Raw genomic sequence first — 19,140 nt, forward strand, 5'->3', positions numbered from 1 at the left:
AATTCCAGATTGTTACTGTGGTTTGTGTACTACATTTAGTACTTACCACAGCATTGACCTGGTTCATGTGTAATGACAAAAGTGAGTTTAGTTAGGAAGAACATGGCGTTGGACTACATGTTTAATTTAAAGCTCCATCTACAACATTGGCTATGATTACAGCACTGCTAGACTATTTTTCTGTGATTATTTCACTTATGGATGCTGTGCTAAATTGGAATAGTATTCATAGTTACTAAAGCTCTGTAGACCTGTTTTTAAAAAGTACATTTTGTTTGTAAAATGCATTTGTTTTGAAGGTGCTACTTATAGACCTGATGGGGTGGCTAGGGAGGTCAGTGAATTCAAGCATCTAAATGTTGTGTCTTGTATCTAAATGTTGAGGCTCTACCATATACCAGGTATACAACCTTTGACTCTGGTTTTCTTTTAATGGGCAAATAATAATAACACCAAATAGGTGTGAACATTGTAAAGACAGTCTGTATAATTTCTGTGATGTTTTCAGTTAATACTTTTCATCAAATCATAAACTTATAAGAAAGGAATATAAAGAATGACTTAATTAGTATACAAACTGAATTCTTTTTTCGTGGTTCTTTTTTCTGACTTATATTTTGAAATATTTATACATCTTTCCCCTTATGCTGTACAGTGTCTTGGGATAAGTTTTACAGGGTGGCTCATTTATATGATAAGAAGACTTAGCTGTAGAGATTCCTCAGTGAGTGGTTAAAAACACAAACTAGTCTTACAGAGGACCTAAATTCAGTTTCCAGCACCCACATCAGGTGGCTTAAAACTTCCTGTGACTCCTGGAGATTAGACACACTCCTCTTTTATTTTTTTTAGCCTCCAAAAGGGGGATGTTTCATTAGTAATTTTTTAATTGGATATTTGATTTATTTACATTTCAAATGTTATCCCCTTTCCCAGTTTCCCCTCTGCAAACCCCCTATCCTTTTACCCTGCTTCTATGAGGGCGCTTCTCCACCCTGGCATTCCTCTACACAGGGGCATCAAGCTTTCACAGGACTAAGGGCCTCCCCTCCCATTGATAAGGCCCCTTCAACTCCTTCAGTCCTTCCCCTAACTCCTCCATTGGGATCCTTCTAGTCTCCCAGGCACTGTACTCATATGCACACTCACAATTAAAAATAAAAGTCTTAAAAAAAAAACCAGTAGGCTTAATTAGAACAGTTGATAAGCAAAGAATACTGAGTTGAAAAGATCTTCTAATCTTCTCTTTATCCTATAATAAATTACACGGAAGTGATTGTTAACTGGCTTACCAAATTGCCTGGTGGCATGTTCTTATCTTCTGAGTGTGACTTGAAAGCACTCTTATTAGTGGGTAAAACATAGCTGTTTAAAGCTATCTGGATTTAGAATCTATGTATTTTTAAAAGACTGTGAAAACCAACTTCACAGTCCTCTGTTGAAAGGAAACCAACCTCTGGTCACATGGGAAGGTAAATTCCTATATATTTCCTTATGGAGGAAGGAAATGATACCCTTTAGCCTCCATTCTGAGCAGACTAGAGGGGATGTTTGAGGAATTATTTCAGGAACAATTTGCCTCCTATACTGTTAGACAAAATATTTTAAAGTTTCTGTTTTCAGAGTGACTTGTTTCTCGTGTGTGTGTGTGTGTGTGTGTGTGTGTGTGTGTGTGTATGCATATGCATATATTTATGAATATGAGTGAATATGTGTGTATACAAACCAGAAAATATTTTTATAAACACTTTAAGTTAGAATTACTCAGATTCCTAAAAATCTCTTTCCAATCATGTTTTCATGGCTGACATGTCTACTTTTCAGAAATCAGAAATGTAAAGATCGCTTAGATTTTACATTCTACTTGCATTCAAATTTGGTAATTTCTACTCCCCTAATGTACATACTGTATTGTCACCTTCGTCACTTGGAAGGTGTCATATGTTGTTCTGCCAGGTTGATGTTTAGAGTCACAGTAGTATGTCATAGCTAATATAGCAGTTGTGTGACTTAAGATAAATTACTTAGCTTTTTTTTTTTTATTTACAGATTACTTTTTTTGTAACTGTTGAGGCATTTGCACCATAGCTACTGAATGTAAGCAGTATCACTGTCTTTGGGCTAGACTACAAAGCAGCCATCATTACTATGTCTAGTAACTGAGACATTTGGGGCTGGAAACCATAAAAATTTATCTTCTTTGATTTAATGAAAATTTCAGAAAAGCACGAACTTTTGTTACTGTTTGTTGTTGTTGATTTGGGGTTTAAGGTAAACTTTTTTCCTGGTATAGACTAGTTTTTTTTTAAGGTAATAATTGAACATAGAAGAGAGAGTGTTCTTTGAGCTTAATTTAAAAAGAAAAACTTTTCTAGAACATTAAAAAGTATTTGTACATTTATTGAATGTATGTACCTGTACATACTTTGGATGTGTGCATGCCATGGCACATGTGTGAAGATCAGAAGATAACTTGCAGGGGTTCTCCCTCTTTACCATGTGGTTCCCAAGATTGAGGTCAGGCTGTCAGATTTGATTTATGATAAATGTCTATACCACTGAGCCTTTTAAAGGCTGACCTTCTAAAGATTAAGAAAAAAAGTTGAAATGTCTTGTACTTGTAAAAAAATGGCCTACATAGTATAAAAACTTCTTATATGTCATGTGTTCACTTATCTTCTCCCTCCAATTTAATATCTTCCATCAATACAGTATAATTAATTATTAAGATTAGGAACCTGGGAACTTTAGCCTGTTTCTGTAATCTTAACTCTCTGGAGAGCAAGAAGGAATATCTTAGTTCTGGATAGTAGACAGTGTAGAGCAGCTTAGCTATATAGCAGACAGTGCCTCAAGAAGTAAACAGAAACTACCACAAAATAGAGAAATGGACATAGATACTCTGCTTACATGAAGTCAGCACACCTTGTTTAAAATTTGCCAGTTGCATTTTTTTAAAAGATTTATTTACTTAATGTATGAGTACACTGTAGCTGTCTTCATGCACACCAGAAGAGGGCATTAGATTCCATTACAGATGGTTGTGAGCCACCATGTGGTTGCTGGGAATTGAACTCAGAACCTTAGGAAGAACAGTCAGTGCTCTTAGCCACAGAGCCATCCCTCCAGCTCCACCAGTTGTATTTTTTTTTATCTTTATTAACTTGAGTATTTCTTATTTACATTTTGATTGTTATTCCCCTTCCCGGTTTCCGGGGCAACATCCCCCTAACCCCTCCCCCTCCCCTTCTATATAGGCTTCCCCGCCCCATCCTCCCCCATTACCATCCTCCCCCTAACAATCATGTTCACTGGGGGTTCAGTCTTGGCAGGACCAAGGGCTTCCCCTTCCACTGGTGCTCTTACTAGGCGATTCATTACTACCTATGAGGTTGGAGCCCAGGGTCAGTCCATGTATAGTCTTTGGGTAATGGCTTAGTCCCTGGAAGCTCTGGTTGGTTGTCATTGTTGTTCATATGGGGTCTCCAGCCCCTTCAAGCTCTTCCAGTCCTTTCTCTGATTCCTTCAAAGGGGTCCTGTTCTAAGTTCAGTGGATTGCTGCTGGCATTCGCCTATGTATTTGCTGTATTCTGGCTGTGTCTCTTAGGAGAGATCTACATCCGATTCCTGTCCGCCTGCACTTCTTTGCTTCATTCATCTTATCTAGTTTGGTGGCTGTATGTGTATGGGCCACATGTGGGGCAGGCTCTGAATGGGTTTTCCTTCTGCCTCTGTTCTAAACTTTGCCTCCCTATTCCCTGCCAAGGGTATTCTTGTTCCCCTTTTAAAGAAGGAGTGAAGCATGTGCATTTTGGTCATCCTTCTTGAGTTTCATGTGTTCTGTGCATCTAGGGTAATTCAAGCATTTGGGCTAATAGCCACTTATTAATGAATGCATACCGTGTGTGTTTTTCTGTGATTGGGTTACCTCACTCAGGATGATATTTTCCAGTTCCATCCATTTGCCTATGAATTTCATAAAGTCATTGTTTTTGATAGCTGAGTAATATTCCATTGTGTAGATGTACCACATTTTCTGTATCCATTCCTCTGTTGAAGGGCATCTGAGTTGTTTCCAGTTTCTGGCTATTATAAATAAGGCTGCTATGAACATAGTGGAGCACATGTCTTTGTTATATGTTGGGGCATCTTTTGGGTATATGCCTAAGAGAGGTATAGATGGGTTCTCAAGTAGTTCAATGTCCAATTTTCTGAGGAACCTCCGGACTGATTTCCAGAATGGTTGTACCAGTCTGCAATCCCACCAACAATGAAGGAGTGTTCCTCTTTCTCCAACATCCTCACCAATATTTGCTGTCACCTAAGTTTTTGATCTTAGCCATTCTGACTGGTGTGAGGTAGAATCTCAGGGTTGTTTTGATTTGCATTTCCCTTATGACTAAAGATGTTGAACATTTCTTTAGGTGTTTCTCAGCCATTCGGCATTCCTCAGCTGTGAATTCCTTGTTTAGATCTGAACCCCATTTTTTTTTTGGTTCTTTTTTTCGGAGCTGGGGACCGAACCCAGGGCCTTGCGCTTCCTAGGCAAGCGCTCTACCACTGAGCTAAATCCCCAACCCGTGAACCCCATTTTTTAAATAGGGTTATTTGTCTCCCTGCAGTCTAACTTCTTGAGTTCTTTGTATATTTTAGATATAAGCCCACTATATTGTAGGATTGGTAAAGATCTTTTCTCAATCTGTTGGTTGCCGTTTAGCCCTAGCAACAGTGTCCTTTGCCTTACAGAAGTTTTGCAGTTTTATGAGGTCCCATTTGTTGATTCTTGATCTTAAGCATAAGCCATTGGTGTTTTGTTCAGGAAATTTTCCCCACTGCCCATGTGTTCGAGATGCTTTCCCACTTTTTCTTCTATTAGTTTGAGTGAATCTGGTTTGATGTGGAGGTCCTTTATCCACTTGGACTTAAGCTTTGTACAGGGTGATAAGCACGGATCGATCTGCATTCTTCTACATGTTGACCTCCAGATGAACCAGCTCCATTTGCTGAAAATGCTATCTTTTTTCCAGTGCATGGTTTTAGCTCCTTTGTCAAAAATCAAGTGACCATAGGTGTGTGGGTTCATTTCTGGGTCTTCAATTCTATTCCTGTCAGGAATTGGTCTGTTTCTGTACCAATACCATGCAGTTTTTATCACTATTGCTCTGAAATACTGCTTGAGTTCAGGGATAGTGATTCCCCCAGAAGTCCTTTTATTGTTGAGGATAGTTTTAGCTATCCTGGGTTTTTTGTTATTCCAGATGAATTTGCATATTGTTCTGTCTAACTCTCTGAAGAATTGGATTGGTATTTTGATGGGAATTGCATTGAATCTGTAGATCGCTTTTGGTAAAATGGCCATTTTTACTATATTAATCCTGCCAATCCATGAGCATGGGAGATCTTTCCATCTTCTGAGGTCTTCTTCAATTTCTTTCTTCAGAGGCTTGAAGTTCTTATTGTACAGATCTTTTACTTGCTTGGTTAAAGTCACACTGAGGTATTTAATATTATTTGGGACTTTTATAAAGGGTGTCGTTTCCCTAATTTCTTTCTCGGCTCGTTTCTCTTTTGTGTAGAGGAAGGCTACTGATTTAATTTGAGTTAATTTTATACCCAGCCACTTTGCTGAAGGTGTTGATCAGGTTTAGCAGTTCTCTGGTGGAACTTTTGGGGTCACTTAAATATACTATCATATCATCTGCAAATAATGATATTTTGCTTCTTCTTTTCCAATCTGTATCCCCTTGATCTCCTTTTGTTGTTTGATTGCTCTGGCTAGAACTTCAAGAACTATATTGAATAAGTAGGGAGAGAGTGGGCAGCCTTGTCTAGTCCCTGATTCTAGTGGGATTGCTTCAAGTTTCTCTCCATTTAGTTTAATGTTAGCGACTGGTTTGTTGTATATGGCTTTTACTATGTTTAGGTATGGGCCTTGAATTCCTATTCTTTCCAGGACTTTTATCATGAAGGGGTGTTGAATTTTGTCAAATGCTTTCTCAGCATCTAATGAAATGATCTGTGGTTTCATTCTTTCAGTTTGTTTATATAATGGATTACGTTGACAGTTTTCCGTATATTAAACCATCCCTGCATGCCTGGGATGAAGCCTACTTGATCATGATGGGTGATTGTTTTGATGTGCTCTTGGATTCGGTTGCCAAAATTTTATTGAGTATTTTTGCGTCGATATTCATAAGGGAAATTGGTCTGAAGTTCTTTTTCTTTGTTAGGTCTTTGTGTGGTTTAGGTATAAGAGTAAATGTGGCTTCATAGAAGGAATTCGGTAGTGCTCCATCTGTTTCAATTTTGTGGAATAGTTTGGATAATATTGGTATGAGGTCTTCTATGAAGGTCTGATAGAATTCTGCACTAAACCCATCTGGACCTGGGCTCTTTTTGGTTGGGAGACCTTTAATGACTACTTCTATTTTGTTAGGAGTTATGGGGTTGTTTAGATGGTTTATCTGTTCCTGATTTAACTTCTGTACCTGGTATCTGTTTAGGAAATTGTCCATTTCGTGCAGGTTTTCAAGTTTTGTTGAATATAGGCTTTTGTAGTAGGATCTGATGATTTTTTGAATTTCCTCGATTCTGTAGTTATGTCTCCCTTTTCATTTCTGATTTTGTTAATTTGGACAGACTCTCTGTGTCCTCTCGTTAATCTGGCTAAGGGTTTATCTATCTTGTTGACTTTCTCAAAGAATCAACTTCTGGTTTTGTTGATTCTTTCTATGTTTTCTTTTTATGTTGGTCTTTTTTGTTTCTACTTGGTTGATTTCAGCTGAGTTTGATCATTTCCTGCCTTCTACTCCTCCTGGGTATATTTGCTTCTTTTTTTTCTAGAGTTTTTAGGTGTGCTGTCAAGCTGCTGATATATGCTCTCTCCTGTTTCTTTCTGCAGGCACTCAGAGCTATGAGTTTTCCTCTTAGCACAGCTTTCATTGTGTCCCATAAGTTTGGGTATGTTGTACCTTCATTTTCATTAAATTCGAATGAGTCTTTAATTTCTTTCTTTATTTCTTCTTTTGCCAGGTTATCATTCAGTAGAGCATTGTTCAACTTCCATGTATATGTGGCCATTCTTCCCTTATTGTTGTTTAAGACCAGCTTTAGCCGTGGTGGTCTAATGAGATGCATGGGATTATTTTTATCTTTCTGTATCTGTTGAGGCCTGTTTTATGACCAATTATATGGTCAATTTTGGAGAAAGTACCATGAGGTGTTGAGAAGAAGGTCTATCCTTTTGTTTTAGGAGAGAACGTTCTATAAATATCTGTTAAGTCCATTTGGTTCATGATTTCTCTTAGTCTGTCTATGTCTCTGTTTAATTTCTGTTTCCATGATCTGTCCATTGATGAGAGTGGAGTGTTGAAATCTCCTACTATTATTGTTTGAGGTGCAATGTGTGCTTTGAGCTTTAGTAAGGTTTCTTTTATGTATGTAGGTGCCCTTGTATTTGGAGCATAGATATTTAGGATTGAGAGTTCATCTTGGTGAAAGAGTTCCTTTGATGAATATGAAGTGTTCTTCCTTATCTTTTTTGATGACTTTTAGTTGAAAATAAAATCGAATAATTTTATTCGATATTAGAATGGCTATTCCAGCTTCTTCAGACCATTTGCTTGGAAAGTTGTTTTCCAGCCTTTCACTCTGAGGTAGTGTCTGTCTTTGTCTCTGAGGTGTGTTTCCTCTAGGCATCAGAATGCAGGGTCCAGTTTGTTAATCTATGTCTTTTTATAGGAGAGTTGAGACCATTGATTGTTGAGAGATATTAAGGAATAATCATTATTCCTTCCTGTTATATTCATATTTGGATGTGAGTTTATGTTTGTGTGCTTTTCTTCTCTTTGTTTTGTTGCCAAAACGATTAGTTTCTTGCTTTTTCTAGGGTTTAGCTTGCCTTCTTATGTTGGGCTTTACCGTTTATTATCCTTTGTAGCGCTGGATTTGTAGAAAGATATTGTGTAAATTTGTTTTCATCATGGAATATCTTGGTTTCTCTATCTATGTTAATTGAGAGTTTTGCAGGATACAGTAACCTGGGCTGGCATTTGTGTTCCCTTAGGGTCTGTATGACATCTGTCCAGGATCTTCTGGCTTTCATAGTCTCTGGTGAGAAGGCTGGTGTGATTCTGATAGGTCTGCCTTTATATGTTACTTGACCTTTTTTCCTTACTGCTTTTAATATTCTTTCTTTATTTTGTGCATTTGGTGTTTTCACTATTATGTGACGGGAGGAGTTTCTTTTCTTGTCCAATCTGTTTGGAGTTCTGTAGGCTTCCTATATGTTTATGGGTATCTCTTTCTTTAGGTTAGGGAAGTTTTCTTCTATGATTTTGTTGACGTTATTTACTGTTCCTTTGAGCTGGGAGTCTTCATTCTCTTATATACCTATTATTCTTAGGTTTGATCTTCTTATTAAGTCCTGGATTTCCTGTATGTTTTGGACCAGTAGCTTTTTCCGTTTTACATTTTCTTTGACCGTTGTGTCGATGATTTCTATGGAATCTTCTGCTCCTGAGATTCTCTCTTCTATCTCTTGTATTCTGTTGGTGATGCTTGTATCTACGGCTCCTTGTCTCTTCCTTTGGTTTTCTATATCCCGGATTGTTTCCCTGTGTCCTTTCTTTATTGGTTCTATTTCCATGTTTAATTCCTTCACCTGTTTGATTGTATTTTCCTGGAATTCTTACAGGGATTTTTGTGATTCCTCTGTATAGGCTTCTACTTGTTTATTTATGTTTTCCTGTGTTTCTCTAAGGGAGTTCTTCATGTCTTTCGTGAAGTCCTGCAGCATCATGATCAAATTTGATTTTAAATCCAGATCTTGCTTTTCTGGTGTGTTTGGATATTCAGTGTTTGCTTTGGTGGGAGAATTGGGCTCCGATGATGCCACCAAACCATTCTTGGTTTCTGTTGCTTGGGTTCCTGCTTTTGCCTCTCGCCATCAGGTTGTCTCTGGTGTTACTTTGTTCTGCTATTTCTGACAGTGGCTAGACCTTCCTATAGGCCTGTGTGTCAGGAGTGCTGTAGACCTGTTTTCCTGTTTTCTTTCAGCCAGTCATGGGAACAGAGTGTTCTGCTTTTGTGCGTGTAGTTTTTCCTCTCTACTGGTCTTCAGCTGTTCCTGTGGGCGTATGTCCTGAGTTCACCAGGCAGGTCACTTGGAGCAGAAAAGTTGGTCTTACCTGTGGTCCCGAGGCTCAAGTTGCTCGTGGGGGGCTGCTTTTGAGCTCTCCGTGAGGGCGCCAACCAGGAGGGCCTGGGCTGCCTTTTCCCGGAGCCCCCGTGCACTGGGGTCCCAGATGGCATTAGGTGTTTTCCTCTTGAGTCAGAAATGTGGGCAGAGTGTAGTCTTTTCTGGCTTCCCAGGCGTGTCTGCCCCTCTGAAGGTTCCAGTTGTGTTTTTAATATAGTTTTTTCCTTAGAGATGGATAGACTTAAGCCTTGAGTCTTCATGTCCCCCAAATCTCACTGTAAAGGTTCCTTGTCTTTGTCCTTCATTTCCTATTCTTCATACTTTGGTCCTTTGAGGAGCGCTGGCCAGTTAGTGTATACACTACAACCTACTCTGATTTGCTCCATGCTACATTCTCCTCAGTGCTTCCGATAAGGATGAAAAATTTGCTGGTTTATTCATTTTGTTTAGGCATTTACTCTAGTCACTTGGTTAAGATAAGACTACCAAGTTTGCCTTCCATAAACTCTACTTTCCTTTGTGCTTATAAGTATCTTACAGAAAATAATCTAAGTTTATAGAATTATTCAAGCTTTTTGTGATATGTATTTGTTCATTAGCTTTAGCATCTATTGACAGTTTTTACCAAAAACATTTACTTGTGGTGTTTTTACCATCACAGTTTCTGTACTTTTTAGCTCAAATCCTACTGTAGGGAAAAGATTGTAAATACTTGTTATTCATTTTCTTTCTTTCTTTCATTTTTTAAACTCACTACTCAAGATATCAGTGTACCGTATTTAGTTACAGGTAGAAGTGTATCAATCTTAAAAACCACTTAGGTGCTTAAAAAATAGCTTTAACAGTTTCTGCCAATATTAAGTTTTTTGTTTAGTTATTAGGGAATACAATTTTTGCAAAAAAAGTTCTTTCATGACGTTGTGTTATTTTAGAGACAGGGTCTCATGTAAGTGCATAACCTACAATTTTATATATAACCAGAGCTGAGAATTGAGCCTAGAGCCTCATGCATGCTGGATAAGCAGTAACCAATTGAACAACATGCCCAGCCCTCTGAAAAAATGTTTTTGTGATTAGCTTTCATACTAGATTATTCAGTACAAATGAAAATTAGTTTCTTAAAACTTCTGAAGTTCATGTATAAGTCATATTAAGTCATGTAAGTGCAAAGGGTGTTATGTAATTGAGTTCCTGTACTACAGGCAGCTGTCATTGTACCAAACACACAGAAACTCAGGCTAATGGAAGCCAGGGTAGCACAGGTGAAAAGTAACTGAGGTCCATTAACATAGTACTATGGCACCACAGGAGTAACTCTAGCTTAAACTGAATTTGTTTAATATATTTAATATTTAAGCACTTATTGAGACTTCTTAAAATTCTTGAGTTGTCCTTAAAAACTGATGAATTATTATGACTCTCAATTTATCTTACATAGTCAAATAACATACTCATGAGTGTGGTCAAGTTTCCCTTTATTTCTCATCTTGAGTTGTGTTAAGTGCACACTTAGTATATCCAGTGTTTCTGATGTTACCATCATTAGCAGCATGTGGTTGTCTGTGTCAGTGTTCATTCACTATCCAGTGCAGAATCAACACACGGGAGTTAAGTGCTACCTGTGCTCCTTAAACAAACATGCTGGGAAGAATCTGAGTAGCATACAGAAGGTTAACTGTTGGGCAGTGTACAGAAACTTTATTTATATCTCTCCTTCATTTGATTTGGTTTTCATTTCAGTCTGTCTGTCTTGGTTGTTTTATTATATATTCAATATTTTTTACTGGTAATTCTTTGTTTTGGCTAAACCAAATTGTATTTCTTAAAAACATTTGCCTAGGGCTGGAGAGATGGCTCAGCAGTCAAGAGCACTGACTGCTCTTCCAGAGGTCCTGAGTTCAAATTCTAGGAACCACATGGTGGCTCACAAGCATCTGTAATGAGATCTGATGCCCCCTTCTGGTGTGTCTGAAGACAGCGACAGTGTACTCACATAAAATGAGTGAATGAATGAATGAATGAATGAATAAATAAATAAATAAATAAATAAATAAATAAATCTTTAAAAAAATTGCCTGGTGACTGAACTCTTTGATTATTACAAGAATTCTTAGATTTTTGGCTCCTTATCTTCCATTGAGGAGACAGAGAAAGAACCAGAAAGAAGAGGGGAAGAGAAAGGGAGGGAAATAGGGAGGGAGGGGTGGAGAGAAGAGAGGACAGATAAGAATATAACTATGACTATTGGAGTTTGGGGCAGGGACTTTCTGTGTCCAGGCTGGCCTTGAATTTACAGTCCTTCTCCTCAGGTCTCATAAGTGCTGTGATTATGCTATATGCCTCTATGCCTGACAGTCTTATCTCTTGTGTTATTTTAAAACAGGGTCTAGCCTGTTTGGAATAAACAATGTATTTTATACTGGCCTTGAAATCATGACAATTTGCATCCTCCCCTTTCTGAATGTTGTAGTTATAGGCATGTACTAATAATTTGCATCCTCCAGCTTCCTGAGTGCTGCAGTTACAGGCATGTGCTAACATCTAACCCTTCACATTATATAACATCAATTTTACTTTATTATCTATAGATTCAAACCAACTGGATTAGTTCCTGGTAAATTTTACCCAGAAAGTTCCTAAATGCAGAGAGAAAATCCTTTCTTTTTTTTAAGTTTTATTTATTATATATTATATATAAGTACACGGTAGCTGTCTTCAGACACATCAGAAGAGGGCATCAGATCCCATTACACATGGTTGTGAGCCACCATGCGGCTGCTGGGATTTGAACTCAGGACCTCTGTAAGAGCAGTCAGTGCTCTTAACCACTGAGCCATCTCTCCAGCCTCAGAAAATCCTTTTTTTTTTTAAAATCAAGAAACATAATCTTTATTTTCAAGCAACAAAAATCAATTATTAATCATACTGATCCTAACACTAAATATAAACAGTCTAACACACTAAAAGACAGAAATTGTCAGCTTACATAAAAATAAAAAACCCAATTATATATCCTTACAAGAAACACATTGCAAACAGAAAACACAAAAATAAATATGGAATTCACTAAGCAAATTTTAAAAATATTTTTTTTTTGTAATTAGCCCTTGTACCCTTGGGTTTCACAAACACTGGTTCAATTAGCCAGGAATAAAAAAATATTTAGGGAGAAAAATACATCTGTACTGGAAATGTACAGACTTTTAAATCTTTGTCATTATTTTATAAACATAATTGTTTACAAAGAATTTACATTTATTAGGTAATAGTCTAGGCATGACTGCAGTAAACTGCATTCTGGAAAGACCCACAGTAAGAACTGAGGGAAACCTCTAGCCAAAAGTTAAAGATGTGAGGTCCTTAGCCCGAGAGCCTACAGAGCTGATGTCCTGTAAGTGAGCTCTGCTGAGAAGCCTGTGTTCCCCGAGGAGACACTCAGCTGAGAATGCAGCATGGCCTCATCAGTGGAACTACAGCCTCAAACAAGACTGTGAGCCCAGGTCCTCACTGAAACCAGGCCTGGTTCTCAGACACACAGAAATGGGTGGGATCAGTGTTTGGTCCTGGAAGTTACAGTGTCTGAAGTTTACTGATTTTCCACCCAGTAAAATGTAACTAACAGAAGACCTAACTCAGATTTATAAAAAGACCGCAAAGCAACATACTTATTTAGGATATGACCACAAGTAATGGAGTAATTAACAAAAACAGCGCTACCTAAAGGCTTAATTTCCAGAAGAGTCCAGAGGAAAGGAGGTCAAAATACCTTTGAAGACCCAAGACCTCACTTGGGCTCTGCCATTGTTTGGAACAGGTCTTTAGCCTCATGCTTCTTCACATGTGTATACTTTACAGTGTAGATCACACATGATAAAGACGCACCTTCCATCCTATGCCGCTTCTTTCTCTCATCTGGTCACTTAGCAGCATGTTACCAGCTATGCCTACTGATGCTAGCTGCCTCCCGCTATCTCCATTCACGTGCTTGCCGCCGGCCACTTCCCTCCACATAGGTACGTGCGAGCCTCCTTTGACATTTCTGAGGCCTGCTTGAGATGCAGGCTGGAATTCTGTGCTGTGTTGTCTCTTGATTGACACCATCCACTGGTACACTTCACGTCCTGATCACCAAATCTCACTTGTGCTGCAGAAAATACTGTGACTGGGTTTTCCTTCCACTGTCTCATGACCTGCTTGCTTAAGAAACTGAACACCATTCAGAGATCATCCAGGAACCAAACTGTTGCCCACTTCTGACTCACATCTCACACACTGATGAAATACCTGTAACACATGTCTGAGAGTTCAGAGCCTCCAACTTGCGGTTCCGGGCATGAAGAGCCTTGCTCGGGAAAGCCCAATAGTAATTGGAGGTCCCAGTCCTCTCGCAGTCAACCATACCATCATCTACCAAGCTCTGGAGGACTTCTTTCACCGACTTGGCAGTGATGCCTTTCTCCTTGGGAGCAAGCTTCTCCAGGTCTTTCAGTTGGAATACATTGTCTCGAAAAATATTTCCAACATCCGGGTTCTCTTCTCCTCCCCACTCAGTCCTCTCTTCTTTGACATCGTGCGCATAGCGGTCTCCCTGTTTGATTCTGGCGCCAACAGCCACGTGGGGTGGGAAGGATCGGAGGAAGTGCAGGGGGATTTCTAAACCTAGAAATCCTAAGAGGTCTGCCACATAAGTACTATGGTCTGCCATATAAGTGCTATTGCTTGGGAATGTTTTATGATGATCACTTTTATATTTCCTTGACCACATTTTTATTTACCTGTTATATTTTAATGATAACTGAGTGTATGTAGTTTTTCTTTCTAAGCACTTGATAGTACTCATTTTATTATCATGACAACCTTATAATACAGGAACTATTATTGTGCCTGGGTGAAGACACTGAGGCTTGATGCAGACTGCTCCAAGGTGCCAAGTTAAGGCAAGGCTGCGTTTTGAGTATAGACAGGTTAATGCTTGTATTCCAAGTGCAGTCAAGTGCCACACAACAGCATTTCAGTGGCAATTGTCCCATAACAGATCTTAAAAAGTTCCTCTTACCGAGTAGGATCGTGACTCTCATCATATCTGTGGAAATGTTGCTGTGTATAGCACATAAGTATAAATAGACCCGATAGTGTTACAGTTTTCTCTCTGTTCCTGAAGCACTCTGACCAAAAGCAACAGAGGGAGGTTAAGATTTATATTAGCATGGGAGGGGATAATGATTAAAAACAGATTAAAGATAATTTTTAAAATTATATGAGCTTATAACTTACAGTCCATCATAGCAGGAACTGGAGCAGAAATTGAATCAGACGCCATTTAACAATTGATATATGAGAATATATTATTAGAGAAAAGCATCCACAGACATGTTCACAGGCCGATCTGATCTAAGCAATTCTTCAGTTGAGAGTCCCTTTTCAGATGACTGGTGGCTGTGTCAAGTTGACAGTGAAAGCTAAGTAGGACACTAAGTAACAACTGTGTGACTAGTTTATTCATTTACTAGAGTGAGCATACCATGCCACACTTTTGTTTTACAGTGCATTCTTACCTCTCTTTCTTGAGTTTACACTAAAACAGTATGTTGTGCTCTACCAACACAGCCTCAGAGGTTTAGTGCTAAATATGCCCCTTAATTACATCATTTTCTCTTCTGCCTAATTTAGTCTCCTGGGATGTACCACCACATCCAATGTATCCAGTGCTGGAAGTCAAACTCAGGTTCCATGCATGCCGACAAGCACTCTACCAATTGAGCTATGTTCTCAGCCCCTAATCTTAAATGGTTCATTCATCAGGAATAGCAGTCTGTATTAGCTCTGTGTATAATACAGCCTAAGTGTGGTGGGCTGTGCCATTTCTGTGTAAGAACATTATGTTTGCCCAATAAAAATCATCTAATAACATTTCTTACACAGGACATATTCCTTTATTGGTAGGTAGGTGGTGGGAGATTCTAAGTTTCTGCTAAGCTGTCTTGTAATAGATTCATTTTGACTTTTGTATGATGGACTTTGAGATTTCTTATTAAAGGTGAAACACAAGAATGTTCTTGTAATAAGGGAAGTGAGCCTGTTTATATACAGATGTCACTTCCTGATTATGTCTATCATTATTAAACTGAGGGTTAAATTTTGTATTTTTTTGAAGTGAAAGAAATTAAAATATCATTCCTTCAGTAAACTAAAGCAATTTATCTCCTACTAGCCTTTGAATTTCTTAAGGACAGAGGTTAAGTCTTTGGTTGTATATTCTTCTATGTGAGTATCTATGTACTACGTGTGCACCTATTACATTGAAACTGGCTCTAAACCTTTTTATCATTTTAAAAAAGTGAGACACAAGGGGGTGCTATTTACTATATCACTTCTAAGTCTAGACTTTAAAAACCATTCTCCTTGAGAAATTATAATAGGACAGTACTTTTATTATTATTTGTGGTTTAGGCCAGAAGCTCCAAGGTTCTTAACTAAAAAAGTATTTTTTATTCTTTTACAGAAGTTTTATGCTAAGTATATAACTTGTGGCCCCTGGGTTTCTATTTATATTAAATTTTCTAGTTATATTAAGTAATTTTTTGCTGAATGAAAAGAAAATTGTTGAATAGCTTTTTGAAGAGGCTTTGAATTCCACACTTAATATTTGAACCTTAAGAATTAGTTTCATAAACCAAGACCATGTAGTTAAAATGAGCTTTTGTTGTTGTTCATCTACTGTCCAAGATTTTCAGACCTGATGCTTCTATCAAATATGAGAGCCACAATCTGTGCCCAAATCAGGTCTCAACACCTGTCCTCAGTAAGCCAATTACAGGCTTACAGAAAAGGATTTCTTTTGTGTGGTTACAATGGCAGGAAGGATAAAAAGATACCCTGAAGGGCAAAGGATATGTGTGTCTAAGCAGTCCAATCAAGGTGTGGGTGGTTCTGCCACTGTTAACCCGTTCTTGTCTGGACTACAGACTCATTCTGTTAGAACTAGGTGAAGTCTCTTTCTGGGAGCCTTACCCCTCTGACTGGTGCCTTTTATTTCTCTGAACATGAGATCACGGGGGGGGGGGGGGGGGGGGGAGGGGGGATGTTTCTCATTTCTTTGTGGTTCATTGTTTCAATAATCTGATAGATTGAAAGATACAAAGTTTCTCTTTAGAATCTATTCTTTTCTGCCAGGCTGGTTAGCATGTGGTTAGGTTAAAAAGAAAGTCACAAAGTCTTCCCAACTGGAGCATGTAATTATCTTGTCTTATTTCTGTAACAGTATTTATGAGCAGAATTAGATTATTCTACTACTCTTGTAATTTTAGAATCATCCCATGTTTGTACATCTATCCCAGGTATACAGTATTGGCTGTCATTTGTTAGCTGGCGTTTGATATCTGTGCTCTGAACATTCCAGTCAGGAAGTTTAACTAAAGCTTTCCAATAGTCCAGAAAGAGGTTAAATGATCCTGAAGGCCATAATGCTGGATAGCAGCAGAGTAAAACATTTGAAGCCAAATCATGATAATTTCAAAGCTTAGTTTTCACTACATCACAGTGCTTTGTAGGCAAGCTGGTTTATTATGCCATTGTAGTTCGTTTTCCAGCGGCACACATAGTGATCTTAGGAACTTTGTCTTTTTTTTCATCAACATTATCTGCACATTAAGCAAGTGAAGAGAAGCTGTTTGTATACCATTGTCACCAGAATAGTTATTCTTTTGGTACTAAAACCAGGATGACTACAGCCAGTAAGTTAAAACTATAGTAGTCATACCAGACCATTGAAAATGTGCTTCTGAGTCATGAGTCTACTAAGGCTTAAGGAACACTCATGAAAACCAGATCCAGATAGATGTGATTTAAAGACATTTTTGTTTTCTTCTGGGAAGTAGTTTTCCTGACCTTGTTATAGGTAATGGTTTCTTAAGTTGAGACCTTCCAACAACAAACTGTAAAGAAAAAAATGGGAAAAATTGGACTTTATGATAAACACTATTAGGGGGGTGACTAGCAAGTCATCACACACACACACACACACACACACACACACACACACACACAGAGCACAAATAAAGCATACTCATGTGAGTAGAGGAAATTGTGTTTAAACTGGATTTTAAAGAATGAGCAAATGTTCCGTGAGTAGAAAAGGAGAAAAGAAAAGGAGAGGGAAGTCCTGCAGTCCTACTGGTGAAAATAGCACACAGGCTGCTCTGTAAGATGTGTCACACCATGGATCTATGAATTGCATGGTCACAGCTGGGGGAAGCTCTTTCCTCCACAGAGTCACCTGTGAATAGGGCAGCGGTGCACTTCAGTTTTCCTATGGTTTTCTCAATTACGTTCAAAGTTCCAAGGTGCTATTGTACTGTAATAATATTGTGTACTATTTTAGTAGTAATATTTATAGCTTTTCTCTTTTATTCTTTACATTACTCTAGTATGCAGGATAAATGTTACGATCACTGTTAATGTGAAGGCTAATTCTGAGAAAGGTACTTCCTCATCTTAACAGGACTCGGAGTTGTCATACTAATGTAAAATAATATGGAGTAAAATAAGCAAAGTCATATGTGAAAAACTTGATGTGTAAGAACAAATTGTAGACTCTCAGGTTCCTTCCCTTGGATACAGGTATTCCCAGGAATACCTGATGACATAGTTTAATCCAGGAAAATTCATTCTGGTTTGAGTATTGAGGACTTCTATTAGTGGTTAGTCACATATACTTGTAGTGTTTGTGTGGCTGACCTTGATTATGTAAGTTAAAGACCCCTAGGAAAAAAAGCAGGTGTGGCTCTAAATCATTTTTATTTGCTCAGTTTGATAAGGTAAGGCCCAATTACTATATGTGTTCCAAACCATTTACTATCAGACAGAATATTCTAGAAAGTCAGAGCTGAGTTCTTAGTTGCTGACCAAAGGCAAGTCCTAAAAACAGATCATTTGGGGTGTTTGTGTTCAGGGTTTGAACCTGTGACTACGGAGGTAACTTCATAAGGCATATAAGTACTAAAACTCAGGTCAGTCTGATAATGAGGTCTTGTCTTTCTCTAATATCTAGTGGTCAGTTACAGTAATTTCCTAGTTAAAAATAACTGGTCACATTAGATTTTAATTAGATTTGATTCTGTGTTCATTAAAATTATCTAATAAGCTTTTATCCAAACTCTTACCTGAAGAAGCCTTATGTGAATATTTAAATGGGTTTCTTTAAATTATAAATAATGGTGCTGATCATATTTAATTTTAGTAATTGTCAGAAGTTTGTTTGATATTTCAAAATAGAATTTATCTGAAAGTAACTTTTTAAAAAAGATTTATTTATTATATATAAGTACACTGTCACTGTCTTCAGAATACACCAGAAGAAGGCATCTGATCTCATTTACAGATGGTTGTGAGCCACCATGTAGTTGCTGGGATTTGAGCTCAGGATCTCTGTAAGAGCAGTCAGTGCTCTTAACCACTGAGCCATCTCTCCAGCCCTGAAAGTAACATTTTTATTACAGTTTTGAATGTTCAAAGGGTTCCGATAATATAAATTTTTATATAATAAGGATTGCCTGCCTTATAGATAATAAGTTTGAATGCACTTATCTATTTTTCAAAAAAATCTTTTTCTTTTCCTTTTCCATAGGTATTTGTGGAAACATTAGACAAATGTTTTGAAAATGTCTGTGAGCTGGATTTAATATTCCATGTAGACAAGGTACTGTTTTGTTTTCTATATTGTCAACTATTTTACTTTTTTTCTTAGGAAAAACATTAATTTGTATTTGTCAGAGTAAAAGGGCATTTAATGAGCAATAATTTTTATTCTGTTCAATTATTTTTACTATGAGCCAGGCCACTGTGCTTGCAGGAAAATAGTGACACTATGCCCTAGAAGAATTCATATCTAGAAGACGAAATGGTATGGGCATAGGATTGGTGGAAACACAGTTGCCTCTGCC

The 19,140-nt window shown here is 37.9% G+C and overlaps 1 protein-coding gene across 8 annotated transcripts in view; it reads left to right on the top strand.

Annotated features, from left to right (window-relative positions):
- Ap3s1 (adaptor related protein complex 3 subunit sigma 1) overlaps positions 1–19,140 on the top strand; it is a 68,848-nt gene that overhangs the window by 38,783 nt on the left and 10,925 nt on the right. For 4 of the 8 annotated variants that reach the window (XR_015642227.1, NM_001398642.1, NM_001398641.1 and 1 more), the window contains exon 4: positions 18,825–18,896. The exons of 3 other annotated variants lie outside the window; for them this stretch is intronic. Coding sequence is in view for 4 of the 5 variants with exons in the window: in NM_001398642.1 (NP_001385571.1) it covers positions 18,825–18,896 (72 nt within the window). In the remaining variant the exon portion in view is untranslated. Of the gene's footprint in view, positions 1–11,039; positions 11,271–18,824; positions 18,897–19,140 lie in introns of those variants that run through there. One more of the 8 variants, XM_087592664.1, reaches the window with a different exon arrangement.

The sequence above is a fragment of the Rattus norvegicus genome, chromosome 18 (assembly GCF_021556685.1).
Source record: "Rattus norvegicus strain SHRSP/BbbUtx chromosome 18, alternate assembly SHRSP_T2T, whole genome shotgun sequence".
Lineage (NCBI taxonomy): Eukaryota > Metazoa > Chordata > Mammalia > Rodentia > Muridae > Rattus > Rattus norvegicus.